Raw genomic sequence first — 26,365 nt, forward strand, 5'->3', positions numbered from 1 at the left:
TAACTACCTCCATCCAAAAGGAGTGAAAAAGGCAGCAAAATGTTGACCGCCGAATAGTTATCAAGTCTCAAGGTTGATGTGGCGGCGCTTTAGGAATGTGTGTGAGCCTTCAGGAGTGGGGGGGGGGGGGGTTATGCCGCTTAATTACGAGGGGGGGAGGCGGGTCCCCTCCCCCCTGGGTACGTGCCTGCGTTAGATATAAGCGAAAGTTACATAGCAATGGGGATGGCTTGAGCAGCTAATCTGAAACTCGTTCTGCGTTTAGGGATCCCGACTTTCCCCCCCCCCTTTTTTTTTTAACCCAAGACGATCCCCTTTCATTTAGTAGGACTCCATCCATGATTGATAACTTTGTCGGCACGAAATTCCTTCGAAATTTGCATAGCGAAAAGCCGTATTTGTTGTTTCTGCACTCATGTTTCCTTTGAAGCCTGGCGGGTCTAAAGCGAGATCCAAGATTCATTGCTGTGCAGAGCCATGTTGTGGGGTTCGCTTTGCTGCTGCCTGTCACTGTGAGATGTTTTGGTGTGTATGTCAGCATTTCGCAGCTGGTTGCTGCAAGCCGAGTGGTCCACCCTTGCCACCAGGCATTCTCTTCCTGCCCAGCGGTTATCAGCACTGGCCAGTCGAGATTTTCCGGGCCATGGAGGAGCTGTTACGATCGGCCAGCGGGGGTAGTGACCTTCTAGCCTCTCCTGTACCACTGCGACGAATCGCTTCGTGAAGCTAACAATGCGTCCCTCTCGGACAGACCTGCGGCAACATCGAGGCGAGACACGTTAGGCAGATCGAGTGTTGTTTGTTGGTTCACTGTCGCCGTCACGGACTAGTGGGAGTAAGAAACTCCTGGAAAAGGCTGTTCTACGGCGTTTCCTCACCGACTACAGTAACCGCCACGGTCGTTTGACAGACGCTCGAGCTAAATGCTGGGTCATCCCAGGAACCAAGACGCGCGGCTTGAGTCACGCGTGACATTTCCGGTCTACGAAGCTCCCCTTCTTTCTCTGTGTTCAGGGAGCAAAGGTGCGGGAGTGATTGTGTGAACCCTCGCTCTCCAACGCGGGTTCTTCGATTACTTTGGACGCTCCGATTGGACGAAGTTGTGGCGACTGATTTCCCTGACCTAGGGATGTAGGGAGCAGAGAGTTTCCTACAAAAATTACTAGAGGGAACTCTGGCGCTAGTGTCTACGGGAGCTGCAATGGGAGCGCTTGTCCCAGCATGGGAATTATGGGAAGTACATGGATTTGCCTAAACTTCGTTCTTTTAGCTTCAAACGGCTTTGTGACTTTGTAACCTCGTAATTTTTAACAGTGTGCTGCGTAATAAATAATTAAATAAACATCATTAAAATTGTCACGGCAGGATTCGAATACAGGGACTGCAGCACAGAAGCCTGATATTGAAACCATTAAGCCATAGACATGCATCAATAAGCGAATGAAACGCCCTTATGAATTTATCGCGGGCATGCCAGTGCCTTGAGACGCTTGGCGCGTTTCGATTTGGCCACCTGGGCAAGCTCAATCGTTGCAATTAATAGCAATTGCACGCGTTCCCGGCGTCTTCTGCACTTCGAAGAATATAGATTGCGCTGAAATATACAACAATAAAATGTATATAGCGTAATATACAAAAGCCACAAGAACGTCTGAATCCACAAGCACGAAGATCAGACAAATCCATCTACTTCCCATCATTCCCATGGTAGGACAACGACTGCAGCGCCAGAGTTCCCTCTAGTAATTTTTGTAAGAAACTCTATGGTAGGGAGGACAGAGGGAGATTAAGCGGTCTTTTTCGGCTCCTGAGTGTGCTTCACTCCAGTCATGCCAGACTGATGAGATGTAACGTTCTCCACTCATCATGTAGATATTGTAAATAAACCCAGTACTCCTCGTTCTCGATGAGAACATGTTCCTCCCTTCAACAACACCCTTAGCGTGGAAGAGTCGGACGACAGCATCGGCCAGCTACCTCTTTTGACATGCCCGACCCCAACTCTTACACCATGTTATGCATCGGAAATAAATGAAGATAAATCGCACGCATTTTTAACATAATTATTTCAACTTTTTGAAGTATTTGGAGGCGTTTCGAATACTGTTGACAGAAAAGCTTAAGCAATGTTTGTTTCAGACAAAATAAAAGAACATTTCTCGCGACGGTGGTTGTATCGCCAAAATCTAACGTTATTTATTTAGTTAGATTATGTGGACTTTATCGATAAGCTACGATAATTCGGGTGATAATCTCGCTTGTTGCCAGCTACGGTTAAGGTGAAACAAGCGTGTTTTCTTTTTTTCGGGTGGGGAGGGGGGGGGGGGCTGTTAGCACTCCCTGGGGTCATGTTAGGGTAGTGATAGTGGGCATTGTGAGGGATGGGTCTAGAATAGGGCGATTGACATGAAAGGCAATTAATAGTTTGTAGTTAAAGGGGTTCTGAACCACCCCTCGGGTTTGGTGAAAAAACGCAGTCCGCGGATTTCATACGCTGCTGTGAACATGTCAGCCAAATTGTGCAGCCGTGCGCGTCGCACCGACCTCGCAAGCGGTTTCTTAAACATTCTCCCTTCAACAGAAGCCTTCTCTTCACCCTTTTCGGGCGCGTTATTCCGTCATATAGCACATTCCCATACGCGGCTGGTATTGGCCAACAGCACTCAATCAAGACGGGAGTTTCGATCAGTTCGCTTCTTCTAACTGTTACTGTGTATATTTATTGACACAGTTTAATAAACAGGCTGAAGTAAGCGAAAATCTGTTTTTGATTTTCTGCAAGAATTACACACTTCCGGCAGAAGCCGGCTATCGATCGTCTGCTCACGCTCGGCCGCGGCCGCCCGTGTAGGAACCAATATTTTACCAAACTGCGTATTGGTGTCGTAGCCGTCGGGTCTTGCTAATTTCGATTAGTTTTAACACTCAACTAGCCTCGAACCATTCGAAGCATAAGGCGATACCACACGCACTCTTCCCAGCGCGCGCTCACTCCTGGCCGCTCCTGGCTAGACGCCCTGACAGACTTCGCTTTGTATTGGGCTATTGACAACGCTTCAAAATGTGCAAGTTGTATGCGACTACTATCTTTTGGTCAAGCCGGTCCACACCATGTAGCACGGCCAGACAGCAGCATATGAGCGCGAACGCGCACTCAAGCCCTGTCGTGCACAAAGCAAACGCTGCGCGTGAAGTTGCATGGGTTGCATGTAGCTGCGGTCTGCCATGTAGCGTAGATACCGCGGCCGCCGTGTGTGCGTGTGTGTGTGTGTGTGTGTGTGTGTGTGTGTGTGTGTGTGTGTGTGTGTGTGTGTGTGTGTGTGTGTGTGTGTGTGTGTGAGAGAGAGAGAGAGAGAGATGAGAAGTTCTTCCAGACTTCTCATCCTCGTGTGTTTCGAAATACTGAAAATATTGCGGGTTACCAAACAGAACAAGGAGACAATCAGGAACATTCTTGTGCAGCCGAAACACTGAGCAGACGATCAGGAACATTCCATGATCTGTGGTTGGAAATGTGCAAGCCTAGACGACGTTTTTGATGTATCCTAGAAGTTTGTAGGATTTCTTTTGTTGTTGTTGTTGTTGTTGTTGTTGTTGTTGTTGTTGTTGTTGTTGTTTCACATGTTTAAATTTCGCGCGCTAGGCACGTTGGTCGATCGCAGTGACCGACTGGTGGCGTTATTGCAGAAGCGTTCCCATTTACCCCATTGTTTTGCTGTACAGATGACACATTGCCCCATTCCAGTACACCATAGAAAAGGCGCAAGTGGTATGCAAGGTCGAAAATGCGGCAAGCATGACGTTTTTTTTATTCTCCTGAGATTGCTTTTGGGGCTTGCAGTGTACAAAAGTATGTCCTTCGAGATTCTCATTTCTTGCTTGAAGAAAAGCCGTTACTAAGGGTGCAATTTTAATACCACCTTGCCTTTGAGCGTTTTATATTATTATTATTGCGTTTTGTACTACTGGCACTAATATTCTAACTATCCCGAGGAGGGATTTACCATAGTGGGGTTGTGGGCAAAGTACAACCGAAATCATCACAATCCACTTGTTGCGTCTTTGGCGTTCATGCGCGATGCGCGGTGTGTTTACGTCTGCTAGAGTCTGCGGCTCACATGTGCCTGTGTTTGTACATGCATGTTGCAATGGGCTTTGTCAGAGGTTTTGCTTTTGATTAAACATGGCCAGTGGAGGCACTGAAATGGCAGAGCGAGATATAAAGACGATTATATCCATTATTGACTTGCTAATCTCGGGGAAGCACATGGGTAAGTTACCGTTATTGCGTTCTCTCATATCTGAAGTACTAAGTAAATAGTGTACCCAAGCCAGTTAGAGTATGCAAAGGCCCTAGCTCTTCTGTAGGATTTTGTGCTCTATTTACGTTCTTTTGTACGCCCGGGGAACTATATGCAGCATGTTGTCACGTTCTCGAATACGGACATTTTATTCCCAGCGTCTCTTTTGTATCATTGTAATCTGGGAATATACGAGCTGCGCATTAACACCAGTTATGCCTCCCTAACTGTCCATGCGAAAGCTGTTCTTTATTATTATTATTATTATTATTATTATTATTATTATTATTATTATTATTATTATTATTATTATTATTATTATTATTATTATTATTATTATTATTCAACCCTCGCAGCATGCTTCCATGTAAGGTGACACAGGGCCACTTTCAATCGCGTTCGAGCCCGATCCGGATTGAAATTCTCGCCCGCGATTGGCTCCCTCCCGCAGTTTACGCAAAGGACCCAATCGCGACCGCGAAATTCGCTCCCGACCCGGCTTGATCGCAATCCAAAGTGCGCCGTGTGACATGGATAACGTCTTACCTAGGATAGATTTCTGTAGTATGCATTACCTTTAAAAAAAAAAATCTTATTTTTTAAAATTTTATTTTTCTGTGCAGAAGGCTGAACTTGCGCACGCAATTTTTCTGGCCAGTCTTCTCCCTAGTGGATGTAATCGTATTTCCTTCTTAATACTGTTGTAGTTGTCAGGTTTCCTACTGTAATCATTTATACCTGAGACACGCTGTGGCTCATAACGTTTTCTCCATGAAATGCTTTCATGCAGGCATTCGAGTCTTGAAGAGATTGCAAATACTTTCCATGTTGACAGAAAGCTTGCAAACGTGTTAAATGTGTGTCACTAAAGTTCAGCATTCATTAAGTCACTTATGCCGAATGTGGAATGAAGGACACATTTACTTCACAAGCGTGTGAGGATAGTAAGAGGGACTATGGCCATGATCCTAAAGATGTCGCAGATAATTTGCTGGGCATCTGTGATGCAGCATTTTAGTTGTAATTCCTTCACATGCTTTATAAAAAAAGTTCCAAACCTTTATGCAAAAGTTGTATAATTTTGTAGTTTAGGACTTTGCCAAGGGATGTGCTCTGCAGATTTTGCAAAATCATTTTTGGCAATTAAATTTTTGTCCCCTTTGTCCTTGAGTCATCTTCAGTTTGAGTGAACCGAATTGCTATATATATCTTATAGCTGTTCACTCTTAATTATGGAAGAGACCGCCAAATTTAAATGCATTGTTCAAGTACACAATATATAAAATAATGTAACAGCAATTTTGTAAAGGGATAAATGAAATAAACAGTTTTCACCCCCCAGCCACCCACCTCTGCTTTTCCCCACCCATGGAAACTACATTTTCAGCTGCTGTAAAGGCAAAGTGCTGCGAGAGTTTTTAATGTTGTCGCCCAGCTGAATTTGGGGTGGGGGGGCCTGGCTACTGGAAGATGAAGGTTGCCTAAAAATAAAGTACTTACATGTCTCTTTGCATGTGATCCTTGGGCTTGTATGCATTGGTCATTAGTTTAGTAATGCATGATTATGACAGCTGTCTGCTGATTGAATGTGAGGAAAGGTACTAAAACAGCACATAACCAGCAGTGCTTACATTAGGAGTAAGTTTCTTAAAACATGCTGCGTGCATTTATGCTACATGAAGCCACTTCCTTGTTGCAGTTAATAATGCAAATAAAAATGGAAACTGTTATGTGAAGCTTGTATTGTGTCCAGACTTTTTAAGGTTGCTTTCGGAAACCTCTGATTTAACTGACCTTCACTTTCCAGATGTCAATGCACAAGTGGGCAGCTTTGACTTATTGCTGCAGCGGAGACTTCACTATTTTTCCAAAGCAGTGTCCACAGATGCCGTCCTTTCAAAGGTCCTCTCTGAAAATGTGCCCCACTTGCTTCAGCCTTGTAGCAGTGAGAACCTGTATTGGCTCTTCCTTGATCACTGCATTTCGCTGTTGATGCTTCTGAAAAATCTCTTGGACACAGCATCGACGGCAGCAACGCCACCACAGCCTCAGGGCCCTTCCCAGCACTCCAGTGCACCGCCGGCACCCCCCAGCTGCCTTGGTGCTCTGCAGCAGAAGACTGTGCAAAGCCTGCTACAGTTTGTGGTGGCCCTCGGGGTCAACCCAAATCTATTGCCGGGAGTGGGGCTGGCACTAGAACAACGTACACTCAGTGGTGTTCCTGAGTGCAGCGCACGTCTACATCCATGGCAAAAGCATAGATTCTTAGTAGCATCTGTTCGAGCACTTCTGGTGTGCATCCAGAGCCCTGTGCTTTGCAGCATGGTTTTGCATCATCACCTTGTTGATGTTCTGGCAGCATTACTACAACTTTGCCATGCGCCAATCCGTAAAGTGAGTTCAATTACCTGCTACACTTCATATAGGATTTTCAGTGCCTGCCTCAGCACACTTTTAAAAAAAAGGTTATATGCGAAAGCTACTATCGTTGTAGAATGTGCATAAATAAAGTAGCATGTGTATTTGGGAAGGTGCATGTAGTTATAAATGTGAACTTGTGCAGCTATAGTTGTTTGTTTGAGCTGTCCAGTTTAAAGGGTTAACAGCACACACAGACGAGGGCAGAGTGAGGAACAACAGGACACAGCGCTATTAGTGCTCTGTCCTGTTGTTTCTCACTCTGTCACCATCTGTATGCGCTGTTAACCCTTTAAGATGCTTTACCAACTAGCCCACCAAGCCATTCTTGTGGATATACACTTTAAGCAGCCATTTTAGGCATTATCTTGAATGTAACTTGAAGTTGAAGAAAAAAGAAAATCGTGGTGTTGCCATTTCTCATATATACTCATTGTCCCTATGTTATAATATTTATTTCATGAAAGTGCATGCGGTGTCACTTTATTTTCATTTCCTCCTTAGTGCAACACTATTAAAGACCTGTCATGCTCACATAAATTTCTTCAGTGATTGTAAACTCTTTAGGTAAGAGTGCTAACCAAATGAGGTTGATTACTTCCATGAAACTCCTTATATCTGCTTAGTTCAGCTTCATTGTTCATTACTTCAAGGCACTTTACCCATATGTGTAACTAGCACAATATATGCTTAGTGAAATATGGCATTCATCTTGTGCATATTTTATTTATGGCACCCCTGTTTCTGCCTATTGTAGGGGTGTGTGAAAATGCTGTGGTTTTCCTTCTTGTGATCGCAGATTGCTAGCAACGAAAACAACAGACCGCATTCTAGCTTGGAAAGCCATCCTTCAACTGTTAATGAGCTCAATTCATCATTAGCAAGTTGTAGAGGTAGGTCGGCACACTTTGTAAGCCCATTCTGATAGAATGGGTTTTACCTGTTCATAATACATTGAGTAAAGCTCAACATCTTCGCTGATTGTATGTGCATTACAGGTTCCTAATGACAAGCCTCTTTTTATTTTCCTGCTTTCTTTAGCTGGTGCACCAGCTGATGATGTCAGTTTAATTCAAGAAATGCTGGAGGACAGGCGATACCTATGCGCCGACTTGCAATACCTTTTGGAAAATACTTATCAACCAATGGTTGTTCGAGAGCTTCTGCTGTTACTTTCAAATGCATCGAAGCTGAAGTTTCAAAATGTGAGTGTAGCATTAGTTAAATCTCCTATTTATAAACTACAATGGAGTTTCTGTGCTATGCTGATTTATCCCCCAAAGATGCATCCTGTGCAAATTAGAAAAATATTTTTAGTCGTGATCACTGTTTTTGAAAATTGGTCAGTTTAGAAAATTAGTTTAGCATTAATCAAAGGTAACTGGTCACTTTGGAATAGTTCGGAGCACAATTTTGGTATAGGGCTCTGTGGTTCTTAATGCATATTCATCTTGTTGATTTGATGGTGGATTCACAGTTTTTTGCTTCTAAAACAGCAGAGGATACTCAGTCATTCCATTCATCAGCTTATTACTAACGAATACATTGTTGGGTGACATTTTATGATAATTTGGCTTTCTGTTGCATTTTGTGTACACAGCAAAGTCATCACAAGAAAAAGAAAAATCCTGCTCACTTGGCTACTGTTTTAGCAATCTGTTCTGATAGCAGAGGTGTTATCAAATTTATTACAGTGTATTAAGTTTGAATCAAGCAGCCCAGTAACTACTGTTGGTATGTCATCAAATTGTTGCATGCATTTATTCATATTTGTAGTGTAATGTTCCCTTGAAATTTTAGTGTTGTTGTTTATTAGCTTAAATTTTACATTCTAAATTAAACAAATTATATGGGAGAACCCCGTTATTTGTAGCTGTAATTTTTATAGCTGTAGAAGGATAGCTGATAGAACTGCTCAGTAGAAATCTACATGGCTGCTTTGCATGCTAGCATGTATTTTGCATGATTCTATATGCTTCAGCTTCTTGCATATATAAGCATAAGAAATGCTGTAACCAGTCTCCAAAAGGTTAAAAATTAAACTGCAGCCTCCTCAGACCCGATTACCATCGTCATAGATGTCAGCTTTCATCCTTTTTATTATTAAACCAGAAACAATCTCATGGAAAGGTTTGCCACACTACATAGAGCTAGGTGCAGGCAGCAGGATATATGAAGCATTCCATCATTTTGTTGCACTGCTTTTCAAGTAAATGTATACTTTGTGTGTGATATATAGCTGTTTTGCCACTAATTACAAAAACTGAAGTTGCAGTACACTTCAATTACCATGAGATCGTGCCGCTATGTAGGATGAAAAAAGGAGGTAACGAACTGCCAGGGTGATGTTATAACTGTAACATGTGTTTAAGCAAGCAAAAAAAATTTTGTTATCTGAACAAGCTGGAAAATTTGACTCTTTGTCTGCGTACATGGGGGCACTGCTGTGTGCGAATACCCGTGGGATCTCGTAGGGAAATTAGTTTTTCACATTTGTAAGGTGTCAGTTGACAATAAAAACACCAATTGTAAAAGGTAATGCGTCACTAAGATTAGGTTCCGTCTGAAGAGCATAAGGTTTAACTCTTTTGTTACTGTGCCTATAGAAATCAGTCAAATTGATCGACAGTTTTTCTACATGTTGTTATACATTTCTGTCGGAATTCTTCTACTAGCAACATCATGCACCCTCTGAAATGATGACTGAACTTCAGCTATTTGTCAGATTTTACAATTTTTGGCAGATTGAGGAGTCTGAAAAACTAAATCTTCGAGTGGAGATATTATTGAGATTAGCCTCTGGTGCTCCGAGCACTTCTTCAATAAAACGACTCAAAATTTGCGCTTTGGTCAACTCGGCAAGATAATTCTTAAATGACAGCAGCAATGAAGACACAGGAGCTTCTCTCAGGTTGTAATTTTTCTGGTCAGATGTATAAACTGTTTTAACAATGTGTCATACAACAGTAGGTTCTCATCAGTGCATGTTATTTTGATAATTGTGTTCAACTAATATCAAGTGCAACTTTATTTTACCCCCCCTGGGTTGCTTTTAACCATAAGTATTTCGACAGCGTTTGCACAAATTATTACGAGCTATCCTTCCCGCCATGTAGGGTTTACAGAATGTGGACTCCATGCGAAAACTTGCTGCAGGACATCAGGTACGACAATATCAACTATTTCATTCCTAGCAGGCTTGAAAAGCCACTCGAAAATCATGCCTGAAACAACACATTGTGAACAACAATAAAAGAAGTGAACCTGCTACATACAACAACACACTCACACCAAGCTAAAACACCCAGCCGTCTACCTTCCAACTCATTTTATTAAAGCATTTTGTGCACATTATGTATACAAACTTGCAACACAATTCCAATCAGAAGCGTTTCAATATATAAAGATGTATGAGACATCAATGCTTTTGCTGGTGTTGCATTATCTTATTGCACACAATTGCATACACAGCGCCTGAAAGGGTTAAAATAAAAGGAAATGTGGGGTTTAACTTCCCAAAGTACAAATCGGTCATGTGTGAAACCATAGTTAAAGTGTGTGTGTGTGTGTGTTTAGGAGCGGGCAAGGGGGGGGGGGGGGGGTGCTTCAGAATAACTTTGACTACTTTGGTTTCTTTAATGTGCACCCAAAACAACACAGTATACTGGCATTTTTGTATTCTAATCCCTTTGGAATGTGACGGCCATGGCCAGGAATTAATCTGGCGACCTCTTACTCAGCAGCAGACATCCTTTGCCACCTCAGGGTGACTTTAAAATATTGAGACATCGAAGTTGTAATTGCATTTCCCTACTTATAGTCTGAATGCAGCACAGTCACTGATTTCATCTCACAACCTGAACTATGTTTATGTGCAACAGTTTGTTTAATAACAAGGTTTCTCTTCAGTGTGATTTTAGTTCGTCAATATGTCAAACCTAGTGCAGTCAATGGCATTGTGAGTTCTATTTGTAGACATACAAGTGTATCATGTTTTCAAAGGTCTCCTCAAGATAGCCCTAAACATGTTGGGTAATGCTATCCACAGCAGTGAAAATGCCAGGCAGCTAAAATAGTGTTTTGTTGCAGTGTTGTTATTCTCCGTAGTGGCAGACATGCTCATATCCTGGTCCTCAGCAGTTCACTGTGGGCACTCAATACAGGAAAACAGGTCATATAAAATGCTTCTATGGAAACTTAGTTTTATGTGAAGTAGTTTGAAACTGGAACCTACTAAGCTTACAACTGACCATTATCAGCTAGAGCCAGCAGTTTAGCTCACTTCCATATGATGGCATAATGACAGTTAGCTTAGCCAATGTGGCAAGTGAAGATGGATGCAGATATGCACAGGCAAGCAAGTAGGTACTGATTGTCGTTTAATTGATTTCATCATCTGGCTAACACAAAGAATCACCATTTCATTGTCGTGAGTCAGCAAGTTCAGCACTATTATCTGTCCTCTGTCCACAAATGTGGTTCAAGTTTGTAAGTGGGTAAAATTTTAAATGACTTGAAATGTCTGCAGATGAGGCTCATGATGACATCCCCACTCCTGCCATAGCCCTAAATATGACTGCAGTGTGTAAAAATAAATAAAGAGCATGGAGCCTCTCTGCAGATTACATTGGATGCACCATTTTATTGTGGTAGAGCTTAGCATTATCTATTTGTTTTCACTTCCTTTTCAACCTTGTAATAAGCAAAGAATTGGTGTACCCAATAAATGCCTAACTACTAGAAATGTGAACCCAAACCACTTCATAGAAAAGAAAAAAATATTCTAATGATGGAACCAAACTATTCCGGGGAATTCTACGCTATTCTGCGTGGTTAGCAGGGACTTTACTCTCATATTATGCAAAAGACTATAGCTGAAATTTTGATGTCTCTGCTCCATCAATGTGTTGCTGATCTTTTTTTTTTAATTGTTTGATATTTCTGATCCCTGTCTTGGTAAATGTGGTAACGGTGGCAAGTGATGCTGATAGCCTCTATACTCTCTAGGTTTCAGGTGCTAAGAACACACCACGGTGGTTAACAGGCATCTGTGGGCAACTTCTTACACAAAGTCTACTGCGCAAAGGAGGCCTTGCTCAAGTTATTCTTGGCGCATTTGATGCGTGGTGTGGTAAGAAAAAAAGTGTCATTTTGCAACAAGAGTTACTGTGCACAAATGATTAATTTCCTCATATTTGTTGAAATGTAGTTGAAGCACAATATAGTGAATTCTGGGAATTAAAAAATTCCCCGGAAGTGCTGAGCCTTGTAGAAGAGCAGTGGGTATATTCATTGTTACTAATATAGTTGAGCAGTGCCATGCCATCATGAGGTGTGCTTTCCTGCAGCATTTTTGTTGCGCTGTTTCTTCCCTGAGTGACCAGGATCACTCCTTGCGTACATGGAGAATCATTCCAGAGTAACTCGGAACACCTTGGATTGTCTTTCTTAAATATTTCACTCGGCATTCCACTGAATAATCCAACACTCCTTTATATCTTGGCGTACATGGTACCAGCATCATAACTTTACATGGAATGCAAGTTATTTTCCTTCAAGGTAGTTGTAAATGTAGATACACTTTTTTTTTTTTGAACGCCACATCATGTGTACAGTACACTTGCTATGTACTGAAACCTTTCACATATCCACCACACCTGACAGTGCAGTGTGAATAATGCGCTAAGTGCTAGAGTGCACTTTAGACACCATGATAGATGCAAGCATGCAGCTTCAAGTTTTACCACTCAAATGATCCCAGGAAGTTGTTGGACATGGGTGAAATTTTTCATTAACGCTTTTCTTACAGCCAAAAATGTACTCATTTTTAGTTCATTTATGTTTTATTGCTTTATTACAGGAAATATATTAATCCCAACATATACTGTGTACACCAGATGTAGCTTAATTGTTGATGTTTAATTATTATTCAATATGTTTCTGAGAATTTCTACTTGAAACTTTATATAAGCACGCCAGAAAGAGTGAATTAAACAAATAATTCTATATTTTATTTGAAAGTACTTTAAGTGAAAAATGTCTGAAATGTACAAAATATGTGCCTTGTCTGTGGTTTCCATTTTTCCTAACTTAGACCCTGCTAAGAAAAATTGATGCAGATTTTTGCTGAGATTGTTACTAGCAGATATTGTGCCCATGCTATGTGGGAAAGTCGTCGCCTTGTAACCGTGTAGAGCACTACCTGCATCACACAGGGCTGTATGCATTTATTTCATGCCCTTTTGTTAATTTTTTTGTAACATGTACCTTGCGACAAGTGCTCCTGTATGATAGTAATAAAAAACGTATACATCACTTATCGTACAAAAAGCATTCGTTTTGTCACCTTGTGGCAAGCATCTGGCTCCTTCCTTTCTGCATTCTCTTAGGTCTTTGATGCAGTGTTTATCAAGGTGGGGAACATCCATTAGCTTCAACATCCATTAGCTTCCCTCTCAACGCAAACTGGCCTAATCATGCACCTTGAACTTGGTGCCTGAGCTCCCATGTGTCATGCACAATGATTCAGTAAAGAATAAAGCCATTTTTACAGTTTGTGTTAAAGCATTAAGAGCTCATAACATTAGGCCAGCTTCTGCAGAAAGTCAGGCTGAAATTGACTGCATGCTCTTGTCTGAGTGAAAACTCCAAATGACAGAAAGCGCTCTTTATAATACATTGTACATCCATTGTTCAAATACTAATAAAAGGAAACCCCCTGCAGAGAAAAATGAAATTGCACTCTCTATTTACTGAAATGTAGGAATCAAAGCAATGTGCCCTCCATAACACGTGCCACTACTGAGGGTATGTCAAAGCAGTGTAGCTGTGGGAGCGGAAAATTGGCCAACTCTACAGGATTTGGTCGGTTGTCTTCACCACTGTCATTTTAAAATTATGCAGCCTAGTTGATAAAAGTGCAAATTTTACATTGTTTAATTTGGATTGTGCACCATGCACTCGTGGTCTGTTTCAATGATATGTAGTGCAAAAGTTTACTTTTTGCACCTCCTCAATCTGCCACATATTATCATGTCCAACCAAAAATACAACTGCATTTATTACTTCATACAGTGCGATGCACTGTATGAAGTCCGAAGTTGTATAAATTATGAAGTTGATGTTTACAGCTTGTCGAAAAGCTATCTAATTGATCAATTATCTAGGTTAAGCAAGGAAACTGTTAAATGTTGAACAGTACATTTTTAAATGTCACATTATCAGCATATGAAAATATTTTTCACTCCACTTCAAATAGTATATCTGGATCTGACTGCTGACCTACTGCCTCCTTGTTTTTTTAGTGGATGGCACCGGTGGTGTAGTGTCTGAGGAAGACTGGAAGAAATGCGAAACATTTGCTAGGATTGTTGCTAGGATCCCAAGCACAAAGGACATTACTGTGGAAAGCTATTATGAAGGGATTGCTGCACAGGTGAGTTGTGTAACACTTGTTACACTTGTTGCTACACTTGTGTAAATACTGTTCTTGCTAAATTTGTAGATTGAGCTTCATGATCAGCAAATACCGTATTTACTCATTTCTAACATGCACTTTTTTTTTTTATTCACTACAATATGCCGTGCGCATTAGACCCGAGTACAAAACCAAAACTAGAATTGGTAGTGTCCAGATTCCGTCCCCTGATCTTATATCCCACCTTTTATTCTTGAAGACCATGCTATGCCATACTGCAGGTTCTGGAATTAAAAGGGTATGAATTCGAGCTAGTTGGTATGAATTCATCGGTGAAAAACAGTCCCTTGTCCATGTTTATTTCACGCTGTTTTTCACCAAAGATTCTGGCAGCTCCTGCAAGCACTGGAATTCTGTCATCTTTGGACACCATTCATAGCTGGTGTCCAAATCGCATCTCAAGGAACTTCAGAGCTTTAAATTTGTGTTCTTCAAGTGACAACCAGTCACTGCTTTTTTCTCTTACCATGAAAATCTGGTGAGCGAACAATCAAAGGTATTGAATTTTAATGCAGAAGCAGTTTTTCGTAAGGTTTTCCACGGGCTCTCGTTATGTGAAGAATGCATCATCACCAAACATGGCTCAATATAGGACTGCATGCATATACCAAGTCGGCGCATACATACTGCCATCTGTACTGCTGCTATATATGGGCCGGTCACCAGTTCTGTTCTCTACGGAACCATGCAACAAAACAACAAACACTATCCTAATATCTCATTGCAACAAAAATACGCCATCAAGCACTTCATTCTTTTAATAAACCGAATTTATTTACTTCATGCTTTCTCCCATTTTAAAGCCACTAGCTTTCTTTTGCTTTTTCCCCGTTTTCGTACTCGGACTATCTCAACCAAGAGTACTTAAGTCTCGCGTAACCGAGCTGCAGGGTGCATTATTCGCTGAACACCAATTAGCTCTTTGAATTGCATATGTTGCCACATGAGGCCTTTAGGGTGTCTTAACATTTAGATGCTGTGGTTGAAAGTCATGTTTCTACGCCATTTCTACGCTGCAGGTCGCGGGAACAAATACTGGCCACGGTGGCCACATTTTGTTGGGGACGAAATACAAGAACACCTGTATGCTTAGATTTAGGTACACAATAAAGAACCACAGATTTAAATTTCCGGAGTCCCCACTGCGGCGTGCTGAGTAATCCGATTGTGGTTTCGGCATGTTAAACCCCATAATTTATTCAAAAATTTTTTAATTGTTCCAGGCCACATTTGTCACTGAAATCCGCTGATCGTCTCTTGTTGAAATGCACCAATGTACTCTTCTTGCATAGGTAATACACATTTCAATGCCATATAATTGCAGTCTGACTTGTGACTACTTTCACTGTTCCTATGCACCTAATTTGGTTCAAAAATCAAATAGCTGAAGAAATTTTTAATTGGGGAAATTGGGGTGTGTGTCGCAATAGAGGGTTAATAAAAATAGATTAAACACAGTAGTGACTGTTGCTGAAATCAGTTGCCTGATCTGCTACAAAATTGTACTAAATAGAAGGACAGGTGAGAAGGCCACTTTAAAATCCCCAAAGCAGCTCCCTTGTCTTGTTGTACATCGTGGTCAAAACTGGCTGAGGCTAGAGTCACAAACTACAGTGGCCAATGCATTACAAGATGACAACAAAGAGTGCAGTGAAATAAAAAAAAAGAAGGATAGACATGCCATGAGCATGAAATTCGGCGTGCTGATTTCCAATCTTGCAAGAGGTGCTTCAGAAGAGGACACCTGCCAACTGTGGCTCATGACTGGGAGATTCCATGCCTGTAGGTGTCTTAACAAAACATGTATCCAACTGGCTGCATTCCAGCTTCATCAAAACCTGGATACTTCAACTGTGTGCTGAAGGCTCCAGCTAGAACCCCTTGAGAGCTCTGGGTAGTGTCTCATCTCAGCATGCCTGCAGTATTGCAATCACAGGTCCTATTTCTAAGCTCACAATCAGAGTTCCTCTTTAAACAAATGTGCTGTTATCACTATAAAAGTTATGTGATACATATAATGCAGAAACACTAAAAGAATATTTTGTGCCATTGTTGTATATTTTCAATCGCCTTCTGTGTATGGAAAAGGCTTTCAGCAGCATGTGGCATCGATCTAGTTTTCTGCTTGCATGTTTGGTGTTTTACCATGAAGTAAAGTTTTGTTTATTTTGGGTCACCTCACAAATTTCTTCTCACTCGCATCATGCCGCAGCAGCTAGTTATTGGTGCTACAGGTTTCGACTCTACAGGAAAGGTAGTTTAAGCTGCTATTCCAGTTTTCTGTGCTAATAAACTTTTTACATCTGATAGCCTTTTATATGGATGCTCCGCATTCAGAAACAGTGAGTGACCATGGCAGCATGAGCTTTCAGGAAGCACTCCTTGGCAGCCCCTCATTCATGCAGCTGCTGGCATTCAAACCTCCAGCAGTATAGGTGCCTCACCCATGCAGTAGAAACCGTCGCATTGTGGAATGAACCTGCTGTGTCATAATGAGTTAGAATTAGTAGGGGAAGTACGACCATGTGCAATACGAAAGGGAACATCCAAATTGCTTTCAAAAGGCCATAATAGCTAAACAAGTCCCATACTAAAGTGTTTGATGAGATTAAATATTCAATAGGAAAGCTGCTTGTTACATATTAGCATGTTACATTCGAATCCACAAATCATGAATAATCATTGGTTGAAAACCAAATATTTGTTCCCTGTCATATTACTCACGAGTATACAGGTGCAGCTGTGTGTCTGAGTGCGCTAGTGTAAAATCAAATTAGCTGCTTTTACAAGGAAATTCACTCTATTATTGCATTTTCCTTACAGTGCTTGGCTGAAGTGTATTGAAATCGTACTAATAGTGCTTTCATAGTGTTTCATGTGCTCATTGTGGCCTCAACACTTCTGCAATGAGACACATTGCTTCAATACACTTTCAATGATGATGAGCACTAAAAGCCTACAACTATTTCCAGTAAAACTTATTCACGTGTAGTGTGAAAACTTTTGCATTCTCTCTTCTTTTGCTTTTTCTGCAGAACAAATGCTAAGATAACTTCAAAAAGTAATTTGTCAGCCTAGACTAAGTGTTTGCTTTTAAGTGTCCCTTTAAAACTTTTCATCCTAGAGAAATTGTTACCATGGTCTAATCATATATAAGAATGTTTGTCACACCACTGACTGATAGCATGTGAAACCATCGCAGGTGGTGGAGCTTTTCTTTTGGCCACAAGGCTCTAGCATGGACAAGATCGTCTTTCGTGTCGCATGTGCTATTGTGGGTGCTATGCTGGAGGAGCAGCCACAGAAAACATCATGCTTCATTTTGAGCAAGATTTTTAAACCCCTTTTCACCTGCACTTGCCAGCAGGGTAAGCATTGATTGGCTGTTTGTTTCCATTTGTTTTTGCAAATAGTCTCCTTAAAGAATCCTTAACCACCACTCTGTCTTCTGCTGAACACATTGCCATACTTTTTTGTAGCAATATATTTCTGAAATAGCCTATTTTAACTTCACATGCATTTCTCAACTTCAATAAAAAATGGTTCAGGGCCCTTTTAATGGCCTATGCATTCCTCAATTTCCCATAAAGTGCTGAAACCGTGAGTGTGAAACCAGTGTCTCATTATACTATGCCATGGTGTAATGGCCTATGCTTTCCTCCATTTCCCACAAAGTGCTAAAACCATGCGTGTGAAACCAGTGTCTCATTATACTATGCCATAGTGGTCAACACTACTCCCAGGAGTACCAACCACCACAGGTTTGAGCTAGGCAAGCCACAGGGCCACGTCAGTCATCGCCTTACGAATACAGGTGCACTGCAGTGCATGCACACTTGCTCCCAAAGGGGCACTAGGTAATAAGATGTGAAAAGAGAAAAGAGGGAAACAACTTTATTTGCCACTGCCATGTAGGAAGTTGGGCAGTTGGGTAGGCCTAGTGTGGATCCCAGGTGGAGGCGACGTCTTGGGCCCATGAGACGAGTACGAATTGCGTTTTCTTGTCTGCTCTTTTCAGCAGCTGGTTCCAACCCTCCTTCGAGGGAGCTGGCAGTAATGATTGTGGGGGAGGGTTACCCTCGCATCCCCAGGGAATGTGTGTCCGAGTGGCGAACACTCCATGGTCGCACTTAGTACAGGTGGGGTCGTGAGTAAGTAAATCCTAGAATGACTGAGAATGAAATCGGTCTGCAGTCTGCGCAGCATGGTGGCTTGCGCTCGGTCGAGGTCGGGGTGGGGTGGCGGGTACACGCGTCTCATCTCTTTTTAGAAGTTGGTGATGTCAGCATAGGATTTGGGGCCTCTGCGAGAGCATCCGTGTTCGAGGGGCCGGCCTCCCAGTTAGTTAGGCCTTGGGCTAAACGGTTGACCCCTTCGCTCCCAGAGTTCCCCGCATGAGCTGCGAAAAGGTAGTGCCCAATTAAAAGAGGAGGGCCTTATTTGCACTGAAAATCTGGTGATACCTGTCACTGTGCAAATGTATGTACCCAGGCAGCACAGGAAGCAAAGCCTAAGGCAAATACACAAAATGGACACCACCAGCATATTACTGCTAAAGGAAAGGTCCCGGTGATGCGCCATGAAGAGGGGATGGATGGATGGATGAACTTTATTTAGTCTATTTGAAGATGGTTGGGCCTCTAGATGTCCAAGAGCCCTCTGGCTGACATCTCCAGACGAGCTCAGTCCACCAGTCAGAGCTGTTCCCAAAGGAATGCTCCCTACAACCATGCTGCATACTCTTGTGGGGGCCAAAAGGCTGGGTCGCAGGAGTCCAGGGCAACCTCTGATGGCGTGCGGCCTCTGATGAGTGCGGCATGGCATAGTAGGACCATGTACAGGCATTAGCTAAGCGCTAGAAAAGGAACAATGCAAAGCACACGCTTACTGCAGATAGAACACACTGTAGACAAGCTCAAGTCTGAGCAGTTGTCATAGCAGCTATGGGACGAGAGGAAAAGCATGTATGCACATCGCTCAGCTGTCCCAGAGAGGTCTCTTGTGCTTGCTTTCATGGTCATGTGTTGCACAACTGGTGTCATGTGCAACCCAAAGAGCAAGGGGTCAATCCAGTGTAAATTGCCCACTAGACCTTCTGGAGCGGAGTGACACCTGAATGACAACCCAGCTGTCATCCCATCTCACCAAGGATGCAAAGAGGAGACAATCAGGGTTGGAAGAATAGGCATGTAATGGCCAATGTAACATATAAGCTAAGCTGAATTTGATGCCGCAAGATGTTGATTTCATAAGAAGCCAACAAACAATGAGACCAAGGACAACATAGGGAAAATTACTTGTACTTAGTAATTGAATTAAAGAAATGATAAATTGATGGAAGTGAAAATGGATGAATAAACAACTTGCCGCAGGTGGGGACTGATCCCACATCTTCGCATTACATGTGTGATGCTCTAACCTCTACTCGTGACACATGAGGCAGAAATATGTTCCACATCCGCCGCCAAGGTTTGTGAGTGGTGGCACTGGCTAGCACTCCCAAGGTTAGTTGTAGTAAAACATAAATACCCAAGAAAGTGGATGGGGAAACAGCGCCGCGGTAGCTCGATTGGTTAGAGCATCACACAAGTAATGTGAAGATATGGGATTGTTCGCCACCTGCGGCAAATTGTTTTTTCTTACACTTTCATTGCCATTAATTTATAATTTCTTTAATTCAATTAGTAAGTACAAGTAAATTCCCCTATGTTTTCCTTGGTCGCATTGTTTGTTGGCTTCTTACGATACCATTAATAAAAGTCGGGCCCCTCAGTTAACCCTTTTTCTTCTCGTTCAGATGCTGATTTGGGCATAGTAAACTTAACGCAAAGCCCATAATTGCATTTTTGATATGCTGAAGTGAAGCTTCAGCTTTGGATAGTTGAATAAACCAATTTTAATTAATTATTATATAAGTAAGTTCTAACTCAAGTAACATTTCATTGTGTGTGTGTGTGTGTGTCACAGCTGTGTGCTATGGCACTGCCTTTGAATCTAACTGAACATCAGTTTAAGTCCCCATTACTGGGGACTTAAATATATATATATATATATATATATATATATATATATATATATATATATATATATATATATATATATATATATATATATATATATATATATATATATATATATATATATATATATATATATATATATATATATAAGCTATTACAATTTTCCTTGATATGGAACTCTGTTTGGTGATTACAAGTATATAGGTGATGGAGTGCACCACAATCCCCACATCACTTACAGCAGTAGGATAACAAGGCTCATTTTTTGGCACCAGTAATGGGGACTTAAACTGATGTTCAGTTAGATTCAAAGGCAGTGCCATAGCACACAGCTGTGACATCAATATGGCAAATACATGCATGTGTTGCTATTTTACTTTGTATGAAGTGTGCAATGTTTGCCAAATGTTTTGAAGCCACTTTCTGATTTAACAGAACTGCTGTCAGGTTTTTGTGTACAGGCACGGCTACTGCTAGTAGGAACACGGGAGCCGGTGTCATCGCTCTACAGACTGCCACCGCTGTGTCTCGTGAACTCTTGCGGTGCAGGCGCAATCAAAGCGTTAGGAAGAGAACCCGATGCATCATCCTTCCTCCCCTTCGCCGCACACGTTGGTATCTCGATTGCATGCACCCGGAGCTCTGAGTTATCAGTGCTGCATGCTAGCGCACAAAATTTGGGAAGAGCTGTCGCAGGCGCCACGCAGGGATTTCTGCCTGTCGCTTTGATTGCGCCTGCACCACAGAACTGCACAAGATGCTGGTGGTGGCACTGTGTGGAGTGCTGCCATAGGATGCCATGTTCCCGCTAGCAGTGGCTGGCCTGTACATGAATTGCTGGAGAATTTTCAGTCCATTATAGCTTTAAGTATGGGGGGGATGCAGTTTTTGTTGTCTTAAAAAGGTTTATTTTGGGAGCTCCTATCTAAATACAGTTGAACCCTGCAATAACGAAATCGTCGATGACAGCAATTTTTCTCGTTTACGGAAGAATTTGGTTCTTGCAAAAATTAGAGAAGGCAGACAAAAAAGGTAGTACATAACAGAGGAATTATGTTTTATTTTAAGAATTCGTAATCTCAATCTGCTGTCCATGGCCTCGAAGAAGTTTTAACACTCGATCCTCACAACTCGGAATATGTTGCATGGCCACGTCATCATCATGTGTCCCAAGGAATGACCGCATGGTGTCGAGTGTGTCGAGCACATCTCGCAGGCGCGCTTGCTTGGTCGCGGTTTCATCGCCATCATCGCTGGCGTCAGTGCCGCGAACGCTGCTGACTATGGCGTCATCCATTAGTTCCTCGTGGACAACCAAGTCATCGTCGACAGACAGGAAGTCGTGTAGACCCAAGCCGTCCGGTGCCACCAAGATGCTGTCTTTGGATTTTAAAATGGTCGACAGGGAGCTGCGCGGTATCCCAAACTTGACAGCGATATCCATCTTCTTTTTTCTGGTTGCAGCTTCCGCTATGATTTGAGATTTCTCTAAGAGCGTGAACAACTTGCATTTCTTAACTGGAGGAGGCATTTCGCAAAGCTTACTGCCACACACAGCGGCCAAGCACGAAGAGGACAACGAGGGGTATGAAACAAGTCGCCTGGCCGCTTCTGCCAGAGTTGCAGCCGGAGGTCAAGCGGCATTGTATGGTTGCCAGCAAAAATAAGTTATGCGCTACAACTAGCCTCCAAGCAACCAACAACAGGTGGCAACAAACAAGTTTCTAATGTGATTAAAAAACATGTTTTAGCACATTTTTGATTAGGATTTCATTTTTTGATGTTATGTTCAGACCATGCAAAGAAAACTTGCGACCCACTATGGCAGAAATTTTCGCTGTCGAGGCGCTGCCTGTTGAAGATGTGTTGTTGTTGGGCGATATGAAATACATGTGCTCCTATGTACCTCTGCCGGGAACTTCGAAATATTTTGTTGTTGCGAGAATTTCGTTGTTGAGGGTTTTCGTTATTGCGGGGTTTGGCTGTACATGGGGAAGGAGAAATTCTTTTTCTCAGCGACCACTGCACCAATTTTGATAAGGTTTGTCAAACTTAAAAGAAAATTTTAGAATCTAGCAACTGCAGAAAGCAGATTTTTTATCTAAGTCGTAAATTATTTTTTTGTAATGTTCAAAAGTGCAAAGTTGATAAATTGCAGTGCATTAGACAAGCGTCATCAAGAGAAATTAGACACACAAGGCACTCACTTCGAACTTAGCACCCCTCTGGCAGCATGACCATCATACAAAATTTACTGTCAATGAATAATTCCACAATTTCAGCATTGAATAGAATTGAAAAAAAAAAGGGTCTTGCAAGAAATAGCTCATTTACGGTATGTCACTCATATTAGAGTAAAGAAAGCCAAGCATATCACATTTTGTCTGATCCAGGTGCTGCCTCGTCCTTGAATGATATTGTTGCATCAGAAGAGGATTTGGGAAACTGCATTGAATTGATTCACAAGGTAAAGTTCTATGCCTGCCTTTGTCTATAGGCTACTTAGTCTATATGTTTTCAAGCTAAAAAAAAAAAGAGTTATGTCAGGTGTCTAGCAGGATTTACATCTTTAATTATTATAATTTCAGATGTCCTTGAAACTTGCCGAGATTTCACCAGACACCTAATCAGCATGTTGAACTGTATAGCCAAAGTGTAGCCATGCATTGTTCACAGGGCTACCAAGCATAAATACTCATTTTGTCATTCCTAATCTTGATACTACTTTCAGATTGTTTCCTGCCTTGACCCCAGCCATCCAATTCTTGAAGCAATAGTTCCAGTTTTTCCAGTAATTTTTGAGATCACCATCTGCACTGAAAACACTGTATCTTACCTACGGTGAGTTTTTACCAGCTTTACTTGAAATGGCAGTAGGCAGCGTTCTTGTTTTTATTACATTAAAACGCTGTATCTTGCACTTCCTGTTAATGCTGCTTCCTAGATTTTTGTTTATCCCTTTACTGCTCCTTAATATTTATGGCACATGATTTAGATTGCTTTGTAAAAGTGTTACAGTAACAGCAGAAGATTCATGAGGAGATTCCCTCATCAGGAGATATCCTTATCAGAAGCATCAATTTCAGAAACTTGAAAGAAAGATCAGTGGTCTTTTGAGGAGAATTGAGGCTCATTCCTGCATTTACAAGAACAACATTTGGATCATACATTTATGACAGTATTGTGTACCCATCACAGCTTGTGTACTCCTTACTTACATTAAGTGAGAAGAAAGGGGGTTAACCGAGGGGCCCAATCTTTATTAATCATATCATGAGAAGCCAACAAGCAAAGACACCAAGGACAACACAGAGGAAATTATACTTACTAACTGAAATAAAGAAATGATAAATTAATGGAATTGAAAGTGGTTGAAAAAACTACTTGCCGCAGGTGGGGAACGATACCACATCTTTGCATTACGCGTGCTATGCTCTAACCAATTGAGCTACCTCAGCGCCGTTTCCCCATCTACTTTTTGGGGTATTTATGTTTTACTACTACAACTAACCTTGGGAGTGTTAGCCAGCGCCACCACTGACAAACCTTGGCAGCGGATGTGGAACATCCTTCCTGCTGCAGGCGTCACGAGTACGTGATCTCTTTGGGTGAAGGCAACTGGTCAGTAAACCCACACATGCTACCTGAAGGCATCAATGTTGCCAGATTCGAGACCCTCGTTATGTCAGAACAAGAAGAAAGGGGGTTAACAGAGGAGCCCGATTTTTTTAATCATATTATGAGAAACCTATATACTTGTAATAACCAAACAGAGTTCCGTATCAAGCAAAGTTGTAATAGCTTGTCCACTGATTACTTCTGGCCATGGAGAGTACATTTGTGACAACAATTATATATATATATATATATATATATATATATATATATATATATATATATATATATATATATATATATATATATATAATTATACTTACTAACTGAAATAAAGAAATGATAAATTAATGGAATTGAAAGTGGTTGAAAAAACAATTTGCCGCAGGTGGGGAATGATCCCACGTCTTCGCATTACGCGAAGACTTACTTTTTACGAAGGCTTACTTACTATTTACTTATATTAAAAGGTTACTGACATGAAAATATTGCATCCTGCTTTTCTTGCAATTTTTGGTAGTTATCAACTTAACAATTATTGTACGAAGTTCCAATTCCTTAAGAGCACCACAGATAATTACAGCACTTTCTATATGACCCCAAAATGCATGCCAAGCTCAGCATGGCTTCAAGCATAAAAAGGAAGACTCATCACGTGGCTGAAAGCAGAGGTGGCAATCAAGTCGTACCTCGAACTCAAGAGCATGCCAGTCAGCCTGGTGTGGTGAAGGGTATGAAATGGCGCAAAGGACAGAATGAAAGCAGAGATGATGTACGTAGTGCTGTGTGCATCATCTCTGTTTTGGCCCTGTCCTTTGCGCTGTTTTTATCTTATTCGTCGTGAACCAACCAGCCCAATTCAGCACACTCCTGTGGTGGTTAAAGGCCATACAATGACAGCGTTACTGGAAGCTGCCAAATTGGCCCTTCCAATTGTTCACTTCTCTTGAAAGCCCAGGACAACATGCTATCCCTTCTTGTCCTGTCGAGTGCTGAATGAACTCAGCCTTTGGCAGCATGGTCATCGTGCGTTTTTAAGCATCAGTGGTATCTGGTACTACGAGACCACTGCAACAGATTTTGACGACTTGATCAGTCTTCTCTTTCACATTTGAAGCTTCGCTGTACTTTGCATGCATTTTGAACTGGTTGCATCAAAAGGTAACATAATTATTTATTTGTTGCGGTCTCAGGAAATAGGGGCTCCATAGCGTAATTACACAGTTGAAGGGTTTTCAACAAAGCAACAAAAACAAGATAAAGATTGTCATACAGCACTCCTTTAAAATGAATTGCAGCTGAATATTTCACAGCAATATATGCATGACAAAGGATACCATCTTTTAGCCCGTCTCCTAGGGTGTGACACAACCAGGGGCTATATTTTATGACAATGCTCCTCAGTTTCTATTCTTTTTGCCCTTTGCCAATGGCCGACATAAAGCCAGAGCCAACAGGATAAGCCACTCAACAGGGTGAATGATAAAGGATGAGTAGAATTGTGTGCTACAGAAGCCTTGCCAAAGGGTCTGGTGATAGATCTTATCACTTGCTGAGTGGCTTGGAAAGTTTTGACAAAGACTGTGCTTCAAGAGTTATGGGAATGTTATTTGAATTGAGCAACTTATATCTTGATGTTTATATTTAGCAGTTGCTGTACTTTACACTGTTTTTTGGTTAAATCACAATGATACTCTTTTTAGGAAACCTTGTGAAGAAATTTTGTGTGCAGTGTACCACAGCCTGCCATCTACAACTGCAGTGGAGTTATTACACTGGTGTCTCTTCAAGGCTACAAATCATCTTCCGCTTGCAACACTACGTGATGACATTGTTTTTGTGCTTGGCAGTTCTGGCGGCGTTGAAGCAATCAATCGGTTTTTACCATTGAGGTAAGCAGTGCTCATGTCACATGTATCTTGATATGTTTGTCCGAATTTGTTTTCTTCCAGCCATTGTGCTAATCTTAATCTTGCAAATTTAGATGCCATTCTGTTTACTTTACTTCTGTCGTCTTATATTTAAAATTATTATTCAAGCAACATTAGAAACCTTGTGGCACTCAAACACGTTATTGCTTTCATTGTCATTAAGGTAGCCATGGTGCATAACAGAGGAATGAATTGGGCTCCTTGATGTATGTTCATTGTTCCTGCACTATTTACGGCACACAGTAAAGGGGACAAGAGGAGATGTCAGTTTGCATCTTCTTTCCTAGTCAGTATACCTGTTGTCTCCATTAGAGTGTGTCGTACATAGCGCAAGAATAGTGAATAGTCATCGTATGTATTGTGATGTTCCACAAGTACAGCGGCACAGGAATATTCAAATGTGATAATGTGTTGCGACAGAGTACCTGTTTTCATGTTCCAGTGATGAAGAATGGCTGAAACGGTCAGACCAAGCTTTCCTAGCTGCAGTCTCGGTGTTCCAGCATGGCAGCTTGAAAGAATCATGTGTTATATTTTTCATGTCTCTGCTGAAAGTAAGTATCCCTGTTAATTATGTGAGCACCTTTCACCATCTTTCTAATG

At 41.6% G+C, this 26,365-nt stretch overlaps 1 protein-coding gene across 2 annotated transcripts in view; it reads left to right on the forward strand.

The window, feature by feature from the left end:
• Window positions 1-4,042: 4,042 nt before the first annotated feature.
• Window positions 4,043-26,365, forward strand: part of Tango6 (transport and golgi organization 6) — a 33,658-nt gene continuing 11,335 nt past the window's right edge. The window contains exons 1-12 of one of the 2 annotated variants that reach the window (XM_070531023.1): window positions 4,043-4,271; window positions 6,109-6,695; window positions 7,519-7,612; window positions 7,761-7,924; window positions 9,836-9,883; window positions 11,727-11,850; window positions 14,024-14,154; window positions 17,399-17,564; window positions 22,610-22,683; window positions 22,948-23,057; window positions 25,535-25,723; window positions 26,205-26,316. In XM_070531023.1, the coding sequence (XP_070387124.1) occupies window positions 4,184-4,271; window positions 6,109-6,695; window positions 7,519-7,612; window positions 7,761-7,924; window positions 9,836-9,883; window positions 11,727-11,850; window positions 14,024-14,154; window positions 17,399-17,564; window positions 22,610-22,683; window positions 22,948-23,057; window positions 25,535-25,723; window positions 26,205-26,316 (1,887 nt within the window). In that variant the 5' untranslated portion in view covers window positions 4,043-4,183. The remainder of the gene's footprint in view (window positions 4,272-6,108; window positions 6,696-7,518; window positions 7,613-7,760; window positions 7,925-9,835; window positions 9,884-11,726; window positions 11,851-14,023; window positions 14,155-17,398; window positions 17,565-22,609; window positions 22,684-22,947; window positions 23,058-25,534; window positions 25,724-26,204; window positions 26,317-26,365) is intronic. The other variant, XM_070531024.1, reaches the window with a different exon arrangement.

The sequence above is a fragment of the Dermacentor albipictus genome, chromosome 1, assembly GCF_038994185.2.
Source record: "Dermacentor albipictus isolate Rhodes 1998 colony chromosome 1, USDA_Dalb.pri_finalv2, whole genome shotgun sequence".
Classification (NCBI taxonomy): Eukaryota; Metazoa; Arthropoda; class Arachnida; order Ixodida; family Ixodidae; genus Dermacentor; species Dermacentor albipictus.